The sequence below is a fragment of the Petromyzon marinus genome, chromosome 17 (genome assembly GCF_048934315.1).
Source record: "Petromyzon marinus isolate PM22_M1 ecotype Great Lakes invasive population chromosome 17, UKy_Petmar_22M1.pri1.0, whole genome shotgun sequence".
In the NCBI taxonomy this organism is placed as follows: Eukaryota; Metazoa; Chordata; class Hyperoartia; order Petromyzontiformes; family Petromyzontidae; genus Petromyzon; species Petromyzon marinus.
Genome location: NC_133683.1, coordinates 14,066,416 through 14,087,625, shown reverse-complemented (window position 1 = coordinate 14,087,625; position 21,210 = coordinate 14,066,416). Strand labels below are relative to the sequence as shown.

General features: G+C 44.8%; 1 protein-coding gene across 10 annotated transcripts in view; it reads left to right on the top strand.

The window, feature by feature from the left end:
- The window catches only part of UNC79 (unc-79 subunit of NALCN channel complex), a 54,813-nt gene extending 43,688 nt beyond the window's left edge, over positions 1-11,125 (top strand). For 6 of the 10 annotated variants that reach the window (XM_032956070.2, XM_032956066.2, XM_032956068.2 and 3 more), the window contains 15 exons: positions 95-133; positions 932-1,044; positions 1,955-2,040; positions 2,161-2,334; positions 2,765-2,833; positions 3,008-3,118; positions 3,270-3,374; positions 3,890-3,967; positions 4,063-4,152; positions 4,668-4,843; positions 5,697-5,883; positions 6,001-6,207; positions 6,810-6,887; positions 7,358-7,399; positions 8,455-11,125. In XM_032956070.2, the coding sequence (XP_032811961.2) occupies positions 95-133; positions 932-1,044; positions 1,955-2,040; positions 2,161-2,334; positions 2,765-2,833; positions 3,008-3,118; positions 3,270-3,374; positions 3,890-3,967; positions 4,063-4,152; positions 4,668-4,843; positions 5,697-5,883; positions 6,001-6,207; positions 6,810-6,887; positions 7,358-7,399; positions 8,455-8,700 (1,801 nt within the window). In that variant the 3' untranslated portion in view covers positions 8,701-11,125. The remainder of the gene's footprint in view (positions 1-94; positions 134-931; positions 1,045-1,954; positions 2,041-2,160; positions 2,335-2,764; positions 2,834-3,007; positions 3,119-3,269; positions 3,375-3,889; positions 3,968-4,062; positions 4,153-4,667; positions 4,844-5,696; positions 5,884-6,000; positions 6,208-6,809; positions 6,888-7,357; positions 7,400-8,454) is intronic. The other 4 variants (XM_076067645.1, XM_032956073.2, XM_032956069.2 and 1 more) reach the window with 1 other exon arrangement.
- The last annotated feature ends 10,085 nt before the right edge of the window (positions 11,126-21,210 follow it).

The following is a 21,210-nucleotide window of genomic DNA, read 5'->3' as shown; positions in this document are numbered from 1 at the left end:
ACAAATCTTTCGTATGACATGGGTATCAGTTGTCATATGAATCCGTAACTGACTATTTCATGACTCTTGCCCTTTATTACATGGTGACATTTAGACTGGCATCCAGTGCGACGTATCCATGGCAAACAGAGAGGTAAGTTTATCCCACGTGTCCGTTTCTACTTCTTGTCTCACTTTTGGCAAATCCAAAAACGAGCACCAAACCTGGATAATTGACTGCTAACGATGATTTAGCCTCAATTTTCAATCCACTGTGGGATGAAGACCTTGCCTCATTGCGTCAATTCCCCTGTACTGTGGATATTTGCTGCAGCGTGTTGTAACGTATGATGAAAGATGTAGTTTGTTATTGTCTAATTTTTTACTTTTACGTGAAATAGCTCCATATGCACAGTGGCTGCTTGAACATATTGCATGTCATGATGGCAGGCTCCGATAATAATGGTAGTTTGTTCCTTGCAGTTCGGAAATGTCTTTGTTGCTCAAAGTTCGCTGTGGACCCTACCTTTTTACAACGGTAATGAAGACTTGGACTGGGTGTATAGCTCTTTGTGCTGGGTGAATTGCTGTTATGCTTTATTTCCAGTGTGATGAGGTTGAGCTGGGCTGGGTGAGTCAGCTGGAATGACTCTTGAGTTCGTTTTAAACACATTGCTGAGCTCAGGCCCAAAGGCTCAACGTTTCAGGCAGGGCAGTCAGCAACAAAGAGCACTATTACAATAAAAATAGAGTTAAGACTTTTATTGATTTGAGCAAGCTTATAACACCTTATGGAAGGAGATGAAGGGAAGGAATTCAAAAGTAGTGCAATTCAAGGGAAGAAGCATAAAGATAAGTGTTGTGACCTGCGGTATTGTGATTAAACATCGTATAGATGAGGTGAAACAGTCACATGGTGGCTTGTACTTACTTTCCTCATCTGTGTCCCCAGTGTGGTGATTCCGGGTAATGCACCTGGCGTCGCCAAGCAGTTTCTGCGCTGCGTTTTCCACCAGCTCGCTCCGAATGGCATCCTGCCACAGCTCTTCCAAAGCAACATCAAAGGTGCTGTGTCTGTGTGATGGCTGTGTCTGTGTGATGGCTGCTCACTTCCCATGTTAAGTGGATTTTATAGGGAAGTGCTGCACAAGGCTGCTGTAAATGCGGTGCAACTCGTCGTGATTCGTTGGCTTTTACAGCCACAACATCCACTATAAAACGCATAATAATAATTTTGTGTTGTGCAGAATATGAAGAAAATAAATTATCAGATATTTTTTTCTTCATATATATCTACACAAAAAAGTATAAAGTTTATGTTACACTACCCATCAACCCCAAGGCCTTCTGGGAGTGTACAGGAAGTGTGAACTCCTGCTATGTAAATAATGGTTTTCGTTAAATGCAACCTTTTCTAAATAAGCACACGGATACATATTCACGTTGAAAAAAAAGATAAAGGTGCTGCCCTGCAATTGCTTGCTCATGCTAGGTGGAAGGGGCTCTACGAGATCAACACTGTCAAGTTTATTTGGTCCATTTTTCTACTTTGATCCATATCTGTAAATGACAATAAAAAACAAGATGAATATTAAAAACGTTCACTGATTCTGCATGATGCTCAATGCTACGAGCTCTTTGTACACAGAGTGCATGTGTTTGAAACTCTTCCACACTGACCAGACGTGTTGAAAGAGGTGTGTATTCCTACACTTTACCCTCACAACACGCGACCTGCCGGTGGACGAACTCTGTGGTGTAGCCGTCTATACTACGGGGTGGACAGAGGCGGGGGCATGTTATAAATTTGCACTGTCGTTTCAACTGCTGCGCTGGAATGTGGATTCATACCGGTCCGAATTGCAAATCCAGTGTACCATCATACCACAGCAGCTCCCCATAATTCTGCATCATAATCTATAATATTTTATATGTTTAATACTTAAATTCGTTTGTTTACTTGTTTTTTTTTTAGATACAAACTTCCTAAGAACGCTCTCGTCAGCCCTGTCAGACTTTTCAGAACTCAGCTCGCTTGCTGCCCTGAACATTCTCCTCGAGGTAAGTGGATTTAATCAGTGCCGTGCGACATGAACTCGCAAAACTCTCCCGTCAGTGCGCCTTGTTTCTGAAGAGGTACATGCCTGACACTGTGACGCCCCACCGAGTTTCTTCCTCCAGGGCCTCAATGGCAAGAAAAACCTGCCGATGGGGGGAGCAATGCTCAGATGCCTCGACAACTTGGCCACGTTCATGGAGGCATTGCCCATGGAGTCACCCAGCAACCTGTGGGCTGGCATCTGTAACCACTTCCAAACCTTTTTGCCCAAGTTATCCTCAGTCCTGCCTGTCAAGGTAGACTAAGGACTCACACTGAGGGAGAGCAGTGGCTGCAGAAAATCCAGTGTCAATCATTACATTTTTTTAAAAATCAAGAGTCACATTTTAAATGCATACATATATAAATTGTGTTTTTGTACTTGTTAACCCTTTCATAGCCTTGCATTTTTTAATTATATAAGTTTGGTCAGTATATATTTTTGTCAAAAAAATAGAGAATTAATGAATTGGGAATAACCCTGGGTTATTCCATGTACTACATTTTTCTTCCACAATAGGGCAGCTGACACATCACATGTAATAATGTCCCACCCAGCTATAGTTGGGTGTCATCACCGGGTCCTGAGAATAGGCTGGAACCAATGTTACAGCATGAAGTCTGTGCACATATTGAACCGTTTTGGTGCTGATGCAAAGTAACGAGATTGTATGTGGTATGTGCCAGTGCTGCCTGGACTCTTGCCTGCGGATCATGATCAGTCTCCTTAAGATCCCTGCAACCGTCGCCACACGGGTACGTAGTCCACTACCTCCAGGGAATTATTTTGCAATAAAAAAATCAAGGAAACGTAAATCTGTAGATGAAATATCAATGCACAGTAGTAGGTTAACTGTCTTGTATAAATTTTCTACACAGCAGGAGGTGTTGTCATTTCTTAACTTTCCGTTTTTTCTTGTTGAATCTTAGAGTCTGCTTGAACAGTTTTCTAAGCTGCTCAGTTTTGTGATCCAAAACTCCAACTTTAATCTGGCTTATGTCATGGAACTCTGCGCCCTTTGCTACAAGGGATTTACAAAGGTAATGGCACGAGGAAGTTACACATTAATTGATTAATGTATTTGTCAGCACATTGGAATTTATGAATAAAGTAATTATTTTATAAAGCCAAGCAGTCTCGGAAAAAGTGCCGTACATTTTCTCAGGCAGGATCTTACTTTCTCTCCCCCAGGAGAGAGACAAGCTCTATCTGACTCGAAGTGTCGTTCTTGAGCTGTTACAAGCACTAAAGTTCAAGTCCACCTTGCAGGACACAAACATTCTCTACCTTGTTCAGGTGTGGGTTATTGGCTCTGATGACAATTGAACAATGCCGCTATCAATTGGTGTTGTAACCTCGATAATAGTTTTAAACTTGTATATCTAGGAAAGCCTTATTGAATCTCAAGACACCTTTTCAGTTTTATCTTGTCGAATCTGGAAGATAACATCCCTAGATAGCATTACCCTCAATTGCAAAGTTTTCACAGATGGGGGCGATGTTGCTATGTAGATTGCCAAATGAGAAAATTTGCAGGTAATTTGTCAGCATTGGAAGGTTTGGCCAATATCAGTTACATTGCTATGGGATGGAACCAGATAAGTCAGAGGGGGAGAACATACACATTCCACACACTCGTACACTCTCACTCACTCTCAAACACTCTGCAAAACGGGGAGAACATACAAACTCTACATAGAATGGCACCCAGGTCCTTTTTGCTGAGGCACAAGTGTTAACACTGTGCTACCCTGCCACCCACACACACGTCATTTCGACCCGCTTGGTGTGTCTTGTATGTTGTTTCCCAGTTTATTTGCTCGGATGTAGGCACGAGGTTGGCAAGCTCCTTGATCCTCCAGAAAAATATCATCAACAACTTACCAACAGTGAGTCCTCGCGCGGTTCTGCCACAGTGAGTGAGCACATCCGTGTCAGCTGATTTTGTCTCTGACAAGATACCGACTCTCTTGTTCTGTTATAGTGCCAGACGGCTGCCATGGAGTGCGTCAGGCAGTACCTGATGGACATTCTGGACTTCATCGCCGATCTGCATACACTAACCAAGCTCAGGGTATGTCTTTTACAGGAAGCATTCATTATTAATATAAATTTTCATTGTGCTTGACTAATGTTAACACAACTTTATATACATGTATAACTTTTTAATTGAACAGTCAGGTATGGTTATATGTGCACTTTAGATGCAAGGGTTTGTGTAAAACTCGGCTGTGACATGCCCAGGAGTTGACACTATGGCTATCGTGTATCTGTACAGGAATCAAACTTATGTCGCCGGGTTTATAGCACAGTGCACAACCCCGCCCCCACCCTGTGCACCATTCTACAACCATTTTTATTCTCGACGCTCGCCAATAATATTATTGGGCTACTCACATTTTTGCACCACTCTGCGGGAAAGTCAACAGTGGTTATCCTATGGACAGACTTCTGCGATAGGGATGTGGAATTTCACGACCGGATTGTAACAGGAGTTGCACACTACCGCAATGCTCATTTAGGCAGGAAATAATTTTAATTTTAGGCTGCTAACTTACGTCTGTGAATCTGACTGTGTTTCCGCCACAGACGCACATGAAGGCATGCGCCCAGAGCTTGCATGAGGACACATTTGGCGGCCAGCTCAAGGTGGGGCTGTCGCAGGTGGTGGCGATGGAGATAACTCGGGGAAATCACCGTGATAACAAGGCGGTTATGCGCTGCCTGCCCTGGCTCTTCCACCCACCCTCCACCATGCAGCAAGGGTCAGCTTTGCACGCGAGCACAAACTGGACTTGATAGGGTCAAGCAAACACAAAGACAACAATTCCCCTTTATAGCCTTGATAGACTCGTGGGTAAAGTGCTGCTAACGTGCACCTGTGAAGGCTTGCACGGCGCAGGAGGGGGTAGGTGGCCAGCACTTTGCCCAGCCGCCTTTGTATCCATAGTTACGATGTTTACACATCGCACTAGGTTCTCACTTGAGGCTGAATCTCTAAGGAGACCCAGGACTGTCACTGGTGTTGACCGTGAGCTGGAATCGAACTCGGGTCGCCTGGTTCGCAGTGTTTTACGTTAACTGTTCCGCAGATGTAAAGCAGTCACACATAGACATGCATGTGTGCATGTGCACTTATAGCTGTTGCTCAAAAAAACTATTTCATAAACTCCATCTGCGATTATATACTTTCATCTGTCCATTATTTTCAGTTAAAATGGTTAACATTACATTTTGTCAAATAGATTATTTTCTGTGACCAGCGCCCTGTGAGGAGTCAGTCTATCCTTGTGACTCAAATAATTTTTGAAAATCAGAATTTTTCTCCAGCTTAAAATATTCTGGCTTCGTACTAGGCTCACAGTACAGACTGCCTTTGGGCAGTGGGGGCAGCAAAGGGCAGGAAGGGTATCGCTACCTGAATAGTATTGAGGAGTTGATATGGGAATAGGGTGGCCTATCAGTAGTAGACAGGGTCAATGTAAGAGAGAGCAAGGAGGCCACTCACTAGAGGAGGCTAGCGGGTGAGTTGCCATTGCTATGTAATTGTTGGCTTGGGCTGCCCGGGATTTACAGCAGCGCTGGCCTTTCTATTCTTATTTTTGTTGTTCACTGCAGACCCAAGGAGTTCATAGAGTGTGTGTCACACATTCGCCTGCTGTCGTGGCTGCTGCTTGGCTCGCTGAACCACCTGAGCGTGAGCTCCCCGATGGCTCCGGCCTGTACTCCCATCCCGCTCGACGCTGGGCCCCACGTGGCCGATCACCTCCTCGTCATCATCATGGGCTTCTCGGAGCACTCCAAGGTGAGGCTTATTCTCACAAAGTCGATGGCTTTCCCTCCCCTTCCTCCGTCCGCCTTCTTGCTGCCTTGCTGCAGGCTCCAGAAAGACAGCGTGTGACCAATGTGCCCGTGTTCCCAGGCCTCGGTGGTCCACATGTCGTCGCTGTTCCACGCGTTCGTGTTCGCTCAACTGTGGACAGTGTACTGCGAGCAGCTCGGTGGACCCGGCGGTGGGACGCCCACGCTCAACGAGGCCGGCTCGGCTGCGGCGCTCACTGCCATGGAGTTCTGGAGCCGCGTCACTCCCGGCATCCTGCAACTCATGGCGCACAACCGCACCGTACGGGTGCATGGTGCCGCTGCATATTAACCCCGCCTTCTTGGCGCTTTCCAGTGATGGCGGAAAAGTGTTTTTACGTTATCTCTGCGATGAGCCTTTTTGCTTGATCATTGGAGACCAAGATTAAACCAAAAAAACAGGATGCTTGAAAACCTAGTTTAATCGCAGGCAGTTGCCTTGATTCTAACCCAGGATCTCAGCACTGCAAGCTCAGCACTCTGAGCCACCCAGCCACCTCCCCGCTTTCCTCCTTTGGGTGCATACGCTCGACTGACAGATTTTTCACTCGCGATCACGGCTGAATGTGCCAAATAGCAAATGGGATTACGGCCAAAAATGTGAGGAATAGAAAAGACAGTGGAGAGAACAATTGAGAATTGAATGAAGAAAATTTAGCTGTGATGTAATGTGACCCAAAGGAAGGGTCACATTGGAGATAATGACCAGTTTGGAGACTGGTAAATATTAATGGGGTTTCACGTACCAGTAGTAACAGCCACGGAAGCTGCACAGGACCATAAATACGGTGTGTAACGGAATTTGTCTTCCATAAGATGTGTTACATTCTCACGTTGTGTGCTCGACGGTGATGACTGTGTCTGTTCCAGCTGGTGGAGATGGTGAGCCTGCACGTCATCAGCCTCATGGAGGCCTTGCAGGGCTGCAACTCCAGCATTCTCGTCAAGGTACTCACCCCTTAACTAGACTCGAACTGGGCCAGGATCTCGAGTGCTATGCATTCCAATTTATTATTTATTTGTATGTATGATTAATTGTTTATTTGTTAATTATATTCCAATTGTGCTCATTGGTGTTATGTCACAATATGAGGACATTGCCTATCTGAACAATCACAGAGAGCAGTACGACTGGATGTGTTAGAGAGTGGCCTCTTTTGCCAGATAATTGAAGATGAGATATAAGTTGGGCTGAGATGATTACTCAACTCCAGGCCTGGATTTCCAGGCCAATGCCTCATTGCTCACTGGCCCAGTCAAACTCTACCAGTAACAGGCAGTTGTTGTTAAGCATACTTGCTCACAAATGGATTACGTGACATGTCATTCATTTATTTTTTGGCAGCATTTAATATAAGACAAATGAACGCGAAACTTTTATTACTTCACCTTTTCTCTCCCGTCATTTCCACATGCAGCTTCTGCCCATGTGGTTACCGATGATCAACTCCAACTCTAAGGTAAAGAATTGTGTGTGCTAACTAGATCACACAGAAATTATTGTGAGAAAGTAACCTTTGTGCCAGGTGTGCCTCTGGCTGGGACAAGATGGGTTATGGTTAGGTTATTCGGGGGTTTCCAGCCTTCATCAAGCAGGATGTATTGGTGGCCACCATTTTAAAGGGGCCCGTGTAATCGAACATATAAAGTAGTCTAATATCATTGAATATAACCCTCAAGTTAAAAAATCTAATTTATGCTTTTTGACACGAAAAAGGAACTATCTATTAATAATAATGCAATTTGTAACACACACAATATGTCACAGACATACATCACCTTAAATCCGAGGCACCGAGCCGAGCTTTGTGCCAATCGAAACCCAGGCGAGAGAGTTGGGGCCTTGAAGTGTCTCTTGAAAGTTGGAGGAGAGTGAGCGCTGCTGCTGCTGCAAATGTGAAGTGTGATGGCGTTGGCAGATGGCAGGGGCTGCTACTGAGAAACAGCTCCGATGTAAACGAATGCAATGTGGTTTTACAAACAACATTTTGTAATGAGATATATATATTATCAACCGTATTTTTGCAGTAGGTATGGTCAAGATGTGTTGAAGTTTTATACACATCTGATGTTGGGCTGCACTCATCATAGAATGCATGACATTAGCTCATTTGCCGGTATGATTGAGCTGCGGTCACATTTAGATATTCTCTATAAATCCAAATCACACCTCGTAAATTGTATTGTAAATGAACGTTTACCGGCAGGGTGACGCAGTGGCAACACTTGTGTTTCACATAAAGAAGGGGCCTGGGTTTGAATCCTGACTCGAGCATCTTTCTGCGTGGAGTTTGTTTGTTCTCCCTCTGCTTTACTGGGGTTTTCTCCATGTTCCCCAGTAACTGACATTTTGCCAAACATCCTAATGCTGAAAAATTACCTGCAAATTACTAAATGAGGATTAGACACGGCAATGTCACCGCAACAGATTGGCAGGACCCTACTGAAGGCTATTCTGCGTAAACAAGAGTATCGTCGATAATCATAACCGCGACTCGTCCTGTTTGCGCTGCAGCACCTGTCGGGAGGCCTTCGGCTGAGGCTGCAAGCCGTCCAGAGCCGTGTGCGTTCTCCGGGCGTGGGGCCGGCCGGCCCGTCGCCCTGCCAGCCGGCCTCCGCGCCCTTCTCCAACGCATTTGGTTGCATGTCGGCCGAACGCGGGCCTCCCCACCTCCAGCAGTGGCTCCGATGCACGCAGTTCAAGATGGCGCAGGTGGAAATGCAGTCGTCTGAGGCGGCGTCGCAGTTCTACCCACTGTGATGTGCCAGTTCGGCAAGGGCAGCGGTAGCGGCCCGCTGCAATTGAACGCTTTCCTGCACCCTGCCACCAACGTTCTGCCAGTCGAGCATGCTGTGTAGGGTGATTGTAATTTTTTTTTATTTGTCTGCCATTTCTGAATTTTGATTAAGTTTTTTTTTTTCGTCAAATTTCATCCTGATCATGCTTTCGGGGTGATGAGATTCATCATCATGAGATGAAGAATCCATTTGCATCTCTGAAAAGCGTAAAATGTTATTCTAGAGAATGACCCACGGAAGCAGATATTACAGATATTACGGAACTGCTTCTAAGATCTGCTTCTAAAGTTTACCCCCAAAATACTCAATTGGCATTAGACAGAACAACAACGCCTCGTACTGCAAAATGTCTGCGGACTGTGAAAGATAACACCTTCGCGATAGCCTTGCGCTATAATCATGGCACAAATATCAAATGTCCAAATTATTTTATTTGACGATTTGATTATTAAAAACACTATCAGGTGTTCGCAATGTTGGGACCTTCCTAATTACTGTCTCCGCACGCTTATTGTACCACTGTGGACTGAACTGCTGTGTTAATAATAAGCGCTTGCACAGATAACTATTGTGTACCAGGGAGCTGCTTGTGGTGCAAGACTTACGTACAACTGGATCTTTGTGGAGAGGTCTGCAGATGTTTTTGGCTCCTAGGGGTTTACAATGTTTGCAGTGGGGTAGCTATCGAGTGTGCAGGTGGTGCAAGTGCACTGGGGCCCGTGGGCTGGATGGGGCTCTGGTACTGGGCCACGTTAAGGAAGGCAGGCAGCCCCCCCCCCCGTTTCATTCCTTGCACCAGGGTCAAAGCCAAGCACTCCACACTACTGACTGTGAGTACCATACAGTGCTTTTTTCAAGGATGCAATTAGTGTCTGTATTCAACTATGCCTCTACAATGTAGAAAAGGTACGTGGAAAGTAAAATGTTGTTAATCTCTTAATGTGTCTGCATTGATTTTAAACCTCCTGGTAGCCGATCGTGCTATTGGCAATGTCTGGAGCATGCCATTGTGAGTACTCTTATGTGATTTAATGGCTATCAATGTGTTCTTATTGGTGGAAGTTTTTATTTTAGAATTAAGAACATCACACGTGCCGTAATGTTTATACATCGTTTAAGCCGATGTCACCATTCAGATGCTTTGTTTCTTCTAAAGAAATACCAAATATATCTTGATGTTTAAATGGCAATTGTCGTTAATCTACATTCCTCTGTTTGACATTAAAGTAAGCTGAACGTGTGCGTTTTACTTTTATGCGTGTATCATTTGTCATAGTTTTTGGCAATGTACAAGCTGTCTGTGAAGGTAGAATCCATTCTTAAAGAATAGTAAATGGCAGTTGAAAGAGTTAGGATGGAGTCTTTTTTTTCATTTACAGATTTGAATTTTTGCATTTTAGGTAAGTGTTAATGGGGTCCCCAAAGTGTTAAGTTCTCTGACTGTACTGTACTGATGAGTCATAACGAGGATGAAACCAGCTAGGGTTATTTCTTTGTGTCACTGCCTATGGTGGAGGTGACCACAAATTTTCAACTCTTTGAGTTCGTAGTTCAAACGACAAAGTGGCCACACACTCAGTTTTGTTCAGTAAGTGGTCTGATAAGGCTGAGAGCTCTTCTACATGCACTGCACACCTTTATTGTAAAATCTGTTGGTTGCATTGAGCGGCTGAAATGTTGAAAATGTATTCATAGTAGACTTACAGTCTTTAAACGGAAAGGCTTGAGTGATCTTCAACTGCACATAACTGAAGCCCTTGAAACCATCGCGCCTGAGATGCTAGCGAACACCTGGGATTGATTATAATCTCTCACGTCTCGATACAACGCGCGTCGCCAACGCCACGGCGGGTACGTGGTGCTTTCGTAGAAATGAGACTTGCACACAAAAAAATATCTGTCCTACCAAGCGTGCATGTAGTTGTATCTGTCCACCGTGCTCAAGCTGCTGTCTCGTTTTATATTTGTATGGAGATTCTGTACTTTTGAGGCCACTTGCCTTGCTGGGATCGTGTTGTGCTGTGACAATTCTACAATGGCAACTTGTAGTGTGTGTCCATTGGCATGATATGCATAAGTCATGGAATTAATTCCTTGTGGCTTTTAGAGTGTTATACTGTAGGCATCCGTAAAGGATGCCTACATCATCAGAGGGAGCTCTGGAAAAGTTGTCTTAATGGATTTTTTGGCCTATTATTCCATGCTAAATGGTGTTTATCTCCAACAACTAAGAAAACTGGACAAGCATTGTAGCATTTAATGCTGTTTTCAAGTCCACATTTTTACAGATTTTTGTTTGTCTGCGCTCATCCACAACATTTGCTGGCCATTGCAAATGCGACAGTATTCATGGTGCTGTAAGTCATATCAATAAATCCTGAAAATCATTGCTTTGTTGCTTGTGCTGTTTACTAAATTTGACAACACTTCGAGTGCATTCTTTATTGCACAGGTGCACACCTTGTTCACTTATACACCTAGTCTACCACCTGGATGAGAGGACAGACACAACGTAAAGATATAAACATACCGATTGAATGTGCTGTAATTTTCTTAATGTCCCTCTGTTGCTGATGGACGAATGCCTCTATAGGCATTGGCACTTGGCGTGAAAACATCAAGTTCATAACTGTACCTGAAAATGTTTGACAGAATGTTATTGATGGGTGGAAGAGAAAGCTATGTTCTCTTTGGTTGTGAAGAGAAACTCATTTTTCATTGCAAAGATTCCCGCTCAGGGCAATGTGCCTGACAGAAGACAATTCACACATCCGTCATGTCATCAGCAGCTGCAGGATGCCACAGCGGTGAATGTGAGTAGATGAAGATAATGCATTTGCAGTTGCTCAAGCCTGGTGAATCATAACAATAATACATTACAGCCGCTTGTCAGTGCACTACTGGATGACAGCCTCACCACAGTGTCGGCCATTGTTTTACCATACTTCACCATGCTGCTCAGTCCGAATTCGTGAAGAGACCCCAGGACCGGTTTAGATATCTCTACACACTAATGTTAGCCATTGCGAGGAATATAATTCGTGTTTGTTCGTAGCGCAATGTGCTCCACACTGTGCCACCAAACTCTGTGAATGCATAATGCTTGCTAAATTTTACAATTCTGAGTTGGGTCTTTTATCTTGAGTTGAAAAAGGTTAAAGGGTATCTTCAGATTATTCAGTGTCTCCCGTTTTTTGCTTCCTTTGGAGGCTGAGCATTGGTCCACTAAGTGGCGCTGCTGGAAGGGGTTCTCTGAGCCTACAATGAATGCCCTGCCCTGCTTCTCATCACATTACCAATCATTTGCCAAATCACGCTCAGAAGTATCCTATCACAACACTGGCGGTAAAACCATGCTCTTATATGTCCTGTTTCAATCGTCATTGAAACAGGACAGTATATAATTGTTCACTTTTAAAAATGATGCAACTAATATTTTAGTTGCTTAATGTTAATTAGCACATTTATGAGCTACGTGTAGATAGTGTATATGTTTTTTTTAGCAAAAATGCTGCCAAACATAAATCGAGTTCATAAAAGACATGAAGATCGTGTTGGAGTTGAGGTTGCCTTGCATAATTTCCTCCTCTTCCCCTCTCACTCCTGACCTTGCCCCTCACATTTCCAGCTGCCTGATCACCATCCAATCTTGGATGTCCCAACACTCAGTATAAATAACTTCCAAAACCGAAAATATGTTCTTCCCTGCTTCTCATTCCCCTTCTCCCTGCCTTACTATCTCCTTCCTCCCTTTATCTCTTACCCCTGGCTCGTCTGCCCGTAATCTTGGCGTCATCCTCGACTCCTCTCTCTATCCGACCACATATCTGCCACTACCCGTTCTTCCCGCTTGCACCTCCACAACATTCACAAAATCAACCCCCTCTCAACTACGACCGCACAACTTCTAATTCACTCCCTCATCTTCACTGAATCGATTACTGTAACTCCATCATGCTCTATCTTCCAGCCTATGCATTTCAACCGCAACAACAAATACAAAATATCGTTGCCCGGATATCTTCAATCTCCCCTACCACTCCCACACATCACCTCTCGTCGTCCAGCTACACTGGCCACCCGTCTATTGTTGCCTTTTCACATTCCTCACCATAGTTTTCTAATCTCTCCATGGTCTCGCCCCAAGTTATCTCGATTCCCTAATTTCATTCTACGCTCCTCGCCCTCTGCATTCACAATCCTGCTGGCTCTGTTCTCCCTCCTCATGATGCCCCTACACGTCAAACAATCAGCCTCACTGTTTCATTCTTCCCTCAAAACTCACTTATTTTCCTTTGCATACCCCAACTCCCCCTCCTCCCTTCCCCATCATTAACACCAACATCTCTCTTCATACTAACTTCCCGACCCATTCATCATACTCGCTCATCATCAACCGCTCATTGTCAATCTCATCGTTTATTTCACGTATCAAAATATTCATGTACTGCGATCGTTCTCATCAAATCGTCTCATCACATTGTTCTGCTTTACAAATTGCTAATTTTCTATTCAGCGCCTTGGTGAAGGCACTATATAAATTAAAATAATATGAGATACGAAATAAAATCCTTCCTCTTCCCTGCGATGTTATATTTTACACTTCTGTCGAATTGCATTTTTTATGCTTTACAAATCCAAGTTGCATTCATCGTTATCAGGCGCTATATTAAAAATATCACAAATACAATCCTTATTCTTCCCCACGATCTTATATTTTGCACAACTTCTGTCGTGTTGCATTTTCATTCTATATAAATCTTAAGTTGTATTCATCATTATCAGCCATGATCAATCTGCTGCTAGATGAAGGCCGTCCCAAGCCATTGCCACCCTCAAGAGTCTAGCGATTCAAAAATCCACCAGTTGTCACCCATCGTCCATCCCATCCCCTCTCGTAGCAAAGTGACCTGCCAAGGCCCACGTACAGCGCATTAATCAGGGAAACGCAAAGTTAAAGAAAATTGGCAGCACAATGACAACTTCGCGACGCAAGGGTCAAGGTGCTGATGTGGCAGCCCCCAAGAGCTTTGGTTCAAGGCCCGTTTTGGGCAGCATCACAGTCGAGACTGCCGAGGTGTGCAAGGACTGCCCTAGTGGCACGTGGCGTGGAGGAGACCGCTTTCTTAGTCGGTAACATCGCACTGCTGGGAAGAGCCCTCCTCCTCCAGTGTCATCCACACTTTATTAACTCTTGACCGGTACATTCAGCACGCTTCTTAAAATCTTCCTACCTCACTTTCTGTCTGTGTCTTCCTCCATTCACTCAATAAGACGCCATAGTTAAATCTTGCCCATCTTTCAATCAGGTTTCCTAGATGGATGTCCTACCCAACTCCAATTAAATTTAACTTCTGTTTTCCAAGTTCTCATTCTGAAAAATATTCATTCCTAAGATTGTCACTACTCGTTATTTTAGATATCCTCCATTGCATCGCTTTATTTCATACTTGTAACTTTCTGAATTGATCTTTATATAGCCTTGTGCCCTGTAGGCGATTACTGGTAAAACACAAGAATCCGTGATGAGAACCACACACAATACCTGGGGCATATGGTGGAGCCCTAAGTGAATCGCGAGTGACACAGTGCCGGATGAAGCTAGTGCGGGGCCTGTAGTATATGTTATAAAGGGGGCCGAAATATAAAAAAAACACAAATATTAAAACAATTTTTTTACATGCATAGTAAAGTAATCGTAATTTTTCATTTGCTATACAGCCAGATAATACGACAAATCGCTAATCTTAAACACCCAGTGTGTAGCTACTTTTGCTACTAGGATAATCCGGCACTGGGGGTACGTGTGGGTTTTGGTACCCGCGCGGATGAGCGGCACATGTAGCGAGTAATTGAGTAAGAAACTATTTAAACTATAGCTACTATTTATTTACCAGGTAACGCCCACTGAGATATAAAGCTCTTTTTCTGAAGCGACCTCTACAAAAATAACTCAACGAAGTGGCTTATCATGTATACATATATAATAGCCACATACTCTAAACGCATGTTGATTCTAAATGTGGAGGGGAAAATCGGAAGGCCCAGATAAAAATCCACGCGACTATGGGGAGAGAGACATGCAAACTCCAAATATACAAGCGTCAGGGCTGGGATCGAACCCGCGACCTCCTGTATACCAGGCGAGGGAATTAACATCTCGCCACCGCGACGAGAGCGATGCAGAGGCTCAGGGGGAGACTCAGGTCAGCCAGGGTCTGTTGCCACAACCAGGTGACACTGGGCTCTCAAGGTAGGCGGCGTGGGCGACGAGGAGCAGCGACTAGGGGTTGGATAGCAAGCTTGACTGGAGAGCACGGGTAGTGGAGTCGAGTGAGTTGATAGGTAGGAGAGGGGACAAGGAGGGGACGAGGAGGGGAGTGGAGTAAGGTGAGAGGGATGAGGGAGCAGGAGCGAGATGAGAGGGGAGAGGTGGGACAGTAGTCTAAATGTTTTCTTGCTACTGAATTCAGTTACGTTTTGCATTTTAGACACCACTGTTTTGCTTAGTCGTATTTTACTGTAACAAACCCCCCGTTGGGGTGGAAGATTAAAGCCCACGTAGTGGGGGTGGAAATGAATTAAATGAAGCGTCTATAATAGAGTTTTTTTGGGGTTATATTATTCACGTGATCTAACCCTAAAAACCTCTCCAGGATGATATTGGACGCGAAAACCTACGTTTCAAACTCAATGAAGTGTACGTGTTAGACTCCCCGAAAAGACAACCAGGGCATATGGAGCCTAGCGACCCTGCATCTGGAGCCGAGAGACCCTGCACCTGGAGTCTGGACACTCTGCACCTGGAGTCTAGAGACCCTGCACCTGGAGTCTAGAGAGCATGCACCTGGAGTCTAGAGACCCTGCACCTGGAGTCTAGAGACCCTGCACCTGGAGTCTAGAGACCCTGCACCTGGAGTCTGGACACTCTGCACCTGGAGCCGAGAGACCTTGCACCTGGAGTCTAGAGACCCTGCACCTGGAGTCTAGAGACCCTGCACCTAGAGTCTAGAGACCCTGCACCTGGAGTCTAGAGACCCTGCACCTGGAGTCTAGAGACCCTGCACCTGGAGTCTAGAGACTCTGCACCTGGAGTCTAGAGACTCTGCACCTGGAGCCTGGACACTCTGCATCTGGAGCCGAGAGACCCTGCACCTGGAGTCTGGACACTCTGCACCTGGAGTCTGGACACTCTGCACCTGGAGTCTAGAGACCCTGCACCTGGAGCCGAGAGACTCTGCACCTGGAGTCTGGACACTCTGCACCCGGAGCCGTCTGAAGCGTGAGTTGCCACCTCCTTGGGGCTGATGTCGAAGTTGGATCCGCGCTGAGTGACGTTTCGTTGGCTGGATGTGATTTCGGGAAAGGAGGTGTGAAGCTTGGCACATGGTTTTAATGTTGATTCATTAATATTAAATTTAACCCCCTTGTAGTCTTGAAGCCCCATTGATGCGCTCTGTGTGCCCAGAGGAACCCCAGTAAGAGTCAGGGTTTCTGAATCTAGTTAGACTCCTTGCACAGCAAGTGGAGGTGTTATTGGGTATGTGTTTACGTGTAGGGAAAAGCCCATAAATATACATTCCACTCAGTACGTAATGTCAACCACACGGAATTCTAGTGACCACAGCCCAGGGGCTGTTGCCACAGCCAGGCGACACCGGGGCTCTCAAGTAGAGGCCGACCGAAAATGAATTTCTGGTTTCGACCGAAACCAGACCGAAAGTAAAAAAATTGACTTTCGACCGAAACCGAAAGTTTAACGACACTTTCGACCGAGACCGAAACAGAACGGTATACAACCGAAGTTACCGAACACAAGATTTATGAAAGATGTCATGATGCAATGCTACTTTAATTAAAAATAAATATAGAACTAATCATTCAGAGCCTGCAGAAAGAGTCACTAAATATCAAATCTTTAGGTATTGCTTACTTAGTAATTATATCCAAACAAACGAATGTTGTAGTTTTTCCGCATTCTCGCCCAGCAGGTTGCTGCGCCCACGGATGCAGATGCAGGCTTCCGTCTGTTGACATTAGCAGACCATGGTTGCGGCTGTGACCTCGCTCCCAAGCTGCTGCTGCTGACGTGTGTGTTTGTGTGTGTGTTTGTGGACTTGCCGATGACTGGTACCAGCGGTGTCAAGATCGGCCTCTGTGGAGGAGGCTCGTGAAGGACGCTGCTACTGGGTAGTTGGAGGCAGTCGCCCTCCAACAACAACGGAGGGCGGAGGAGCGACGCTCACAACAACGAGCGGAGCGCCGGGTGGCGCCGACTGACCGGCCGATAGGCAGAGTGATAGACGTAGCACTAGCGTTATATTCTACAAATAGATCTTCGGTTGACGGCAGAAAACGAAACCAGACCGAAAGTAAAAAATTGACTTTCAGACGAAACCGAAAGTATGCCGAAAGAGGCCATTTGCCAACTTTCGGCGCCGAAACCGAATTTCGGTCGGCCTCTACTCTCAAGGCGGGCGGGCGTGGGTGACGAGGAGCAGCGAACTCCCATCGAGGGGAGCTTCACTGGGGGTTGGAGGACAACCTTGGGTTGCTGGAGCGGAGAGCACGGTGAGGGGAGTGGAGTGAGGTGAGAGGTGGGAGAGAGAATGGTTTATTAATGTTCACTTGCTGTGATTTTCACAAGGGGATTTCACATGTATGGGTATATGTTGCATGTTAGACACCATTGTTTTTTTTTCTGGAAAGTCCCGCATTTCGTCGTATTTTGATGTCAAACAAACATTACCAGTGACCTAATGGTTTTTGAAGATTTACGTGAGATGGATGTCATTGGTTTGATGACGTTTCGCTCCGTTGGAACCCGTTCCTGGTTGCTGTATGCACAGCTTTTGGTAATCCACTGCTAGATGAGGAACTTGTGCAGTGTGTGTGCGGGTCATGGGAGTAACTTAACCATACTTCACCACTGCTTACCGCGTTGTGAGGTTTAAATCTTTAAACAGCTAAGATTTAGTTGGTTTGGTAATATTTAACGGTATTTGTTTTAGTTACATTGTGTTTTATGTATTTTGTTGTAAAAAATAATTGTGGTAATATCTGCAATTTAATGCCAAATTCTATCAATTACTGTTGTTCCTGTTTGGATGTAAATTGCTATTTTTACCGTTGTGACATTACTTGGTGAGGCTTGTGGGCACTTTTTATCGTGATTTTGCAAAAATCAAGGCTTTAAAGGTGCAACATTTAGAAAATCCGGTGTATATGCTTTTATTTCAAATAAAGTTACACTTTTAATGATAATGTCCATAGAACAGCGCTCCGCTATTGGCAGAACAGCGCCCCGAGTAGTGAAAACGAATCCTTCCTTTGCCATGCAATAAAAACAACTATTCTCCTCTCTCGCTTGCGGCTCACTTCGCTGTTGTCCCAGGTTTCCTCCACAACTGGTCCAGGTCTCTTCGTCGTGGTCTCCGTCTCATCATCTCGGCCTGCACTCACACACGTTAGTTTATTCAGCAGCAGGCATTTCACTTTCACATAGTGTTTAATTTGCGCATTCGCGTTTATGCATCACTCAACTCACCCTTGCCGGGGTTCGAACATAGTTAGGCTTCAGACTCTCAGGCTGCCTCTCATCGCCTTGCGCCACCGAATCTTCCCCCACAGACCTAGGGCTCGGCCTGGTGCAGTGATTGCACTGCGAGCTCGTGGCTGTGTTAATGCAGGCAGTGACGTCATCGTGTAATTATTATATCAGCAAAAGTCTACTGCGGGATTTGAACCAAGATCCGTCAAATTCAGAGGCAATCATGATATCCATCACACCACGGTGGGGTCTCAGATGTAAATAATTTTCCAGCTATTACATCATCGAAGTTTGAACATTGTTTCAGTTGCAATATTTTCTTACAAACCATACAAAATTATAATCTACTTCCCGCCTGTTTCATTAAAATATATATTTATATATTCACGAGGGCTTTACGTGGCGTAGTGATCTCACTGGGCACTCCATTATGGCATCGCATAATTTGTAAATTAGCAAAAAAAAACTGATTTGAACTTGAATCATCAGCTTTAGATGTAGCCATGCTACCCGTTACACTACAAAGACTGTGTGGTTCACGGCTTATTCTGGTTATCATGTCATTGCTTTTAATTTGTTGCGTTAAAAAAAATGTCAAAAAAACTATTTCTTTTTATTAAACGATATTCCCCGAACAGCTTTCGATCTACATGCATGATTGATCTATGACTTAGGGCTGCGCGTGCTCCCTTGCTTGGCCACCAAACTTATGCATGCAGCCAGTACCACTGTTGCGTTACAACGCCGTCTACACCCACGGCAATGACTGCCACCGGTTGAAGTTTTCACCTTTGATTTTTGGATCTTGGCCATAGCTTTCTCCAGGCGGGGCGGGGGAGGTCGAGGGTATAAGTGGTGTCAATAAAAAAAAAACTCCCTGTTATTTACCACGGAGAGCCCACATAGCTATGGTGGGGCCCAAAGTGGAGCAGGGCACAAACAGCCACACACGGGGGATTTGGGCCACGCGTAGTGCAGCGTGTGCCTGGCAGTGCCAAGTTGAAGGCAGCTGTGGTGCAGGAGACCCTCACGACTTGCTGCTGGCTGGGTGCTCTGGCTGGGTGGCCTCCATCAATGGGACAGCCTTTTGACTTTGCTCGGTGGGTATGCGTGCCTCTTGTGGGTGAGCACAGAGCCACACTGAGTGGTGGGGATGGTGGTGAGGAGCAAGAGAGTGGTGGGGATGGTCGGGAGGAGCATGGGCGGCGACAGTTTTCTATGAACCTCCACTCCGAGAGCTCCGAGGACACGTGGCATCCCAAGTCTACAAAATACTTTTGGCGGTTGTGGTGGAGCAGCATTTATATAGGAGGTTTACCCAGTTAATTCAACATATAAAGTGTCCATGACGTTACATTGCTTACTATTGTTCTACAACAAGAGGTATGAGACAACGTAGAGGATTAACAGGTACGTTTTAGAGAATATATTCTTATATTGTATTTGGAATATTTTCCTCAATTAGTGTCACAAATGTATTGAGAGCAAAACGCATTAAATAATAATCTGATGATATAATTTGGGAAAAGGGTAACACACACCAACAATATTGCTTAATATATGTTTTTTAATGTATAAAATTTTTAACACTGTATTAGGTCTCTTGTGAACATACTGGTAAACCTTTATTTTAGGTATGTCAGAAACCCGTTACTCTGTGAGGTTGCAATAAAAGGACGTTGCACTTTTCAACAAAGTAAACTCTTCAAACAGCGCACAAAACATCTAATGTATATCTGTGCCACATTCAGGGGTCTGAATCAATTCACATGAGTTCCCACAATGTCGTGTTTTCCTTTTCGGAATGTTATCCACATCATGCAGGCTCTTTCTGGAATACGTCTACTACTGAGAATACCAAAAAAACACAACCCAGTGGAATTGGGTTCTTGCAATTACTGAAGGATCCATTAACATGTAGCTGCAATTGTGATGGATGTCTCGCGGTGGCACAGACATGAGAGTATTATCGATCATCTGTGAGTCGTGGGGAAACTCAATCTCGCAAAAAGCACCAAACAAGCCAAGACGCTCCTAAATCACATAAATTGCATCTGCAAGGACAGTCCATTTGTTACCGCGCGTTGTCTGTGCGTGTGTGCGGCGTTCTAATTTGGGAGCGTTTCTCTCTCCAGTCCTGTAATTGCAGACATCCCCCTACAGATATTGACTCTGGCTCCCCAGCGAGATTCATTTTCATTGCTTGAGAGTTCAAGAAGGAAATTGTCGAGAGCAAGTGGTGATGTATGTTTTTGAATAAATGAGTACTGCCAATTGATGGTCTTTTTCTAAATAAATCAGTAAACATGATTGCAATAATGTGCGATATGAAAACCCGGTGATCTATGTTTTGTAGTTTACGTTCCCTCTGGGGGCAGAAGTTGGCTTAAAGCAGAGGGCTCATTGAAAGCCCGGAGTGAGCGATGATGCAGCAGTGGAAATGTTGCGGCGAGCGCAGGGGGCTCACCGCAACATCGTCCTGGCAGAGTTTGACGAGAGCGCCTCGCAGCCTGCATCAACGTGTCCATTGGTTTGTCCTAATAGTAGTAACACTAATACGTTATTATTTTCAACAAAGTTCACTCTTCAGAGAACGTAATTATGTAATTATTCTTATAAGTTATGATCAAATGTTTAATCCGCTTCTATGGGAACGCACAATCAATGGCAGATGATATATGCCCAGTGTGGTTCATGCATTACATTTTGAGTATTTGCAGTGAGTTAATCTGTTACGTATCTTATCAATATTAACTATTAATAGTGCATGAGTTATTGCTGCACCGTAATAAAATGTATCTATTTTTATCAAGAAAATGTAACAAGAGCTAAAAAGCGCACCCAAATCATAGAGAATCACACGGCGAGACAGAAAGAGGAGCGTGGATGAGAGATCACGTGCAAGTTAGACGCATGGTAGTG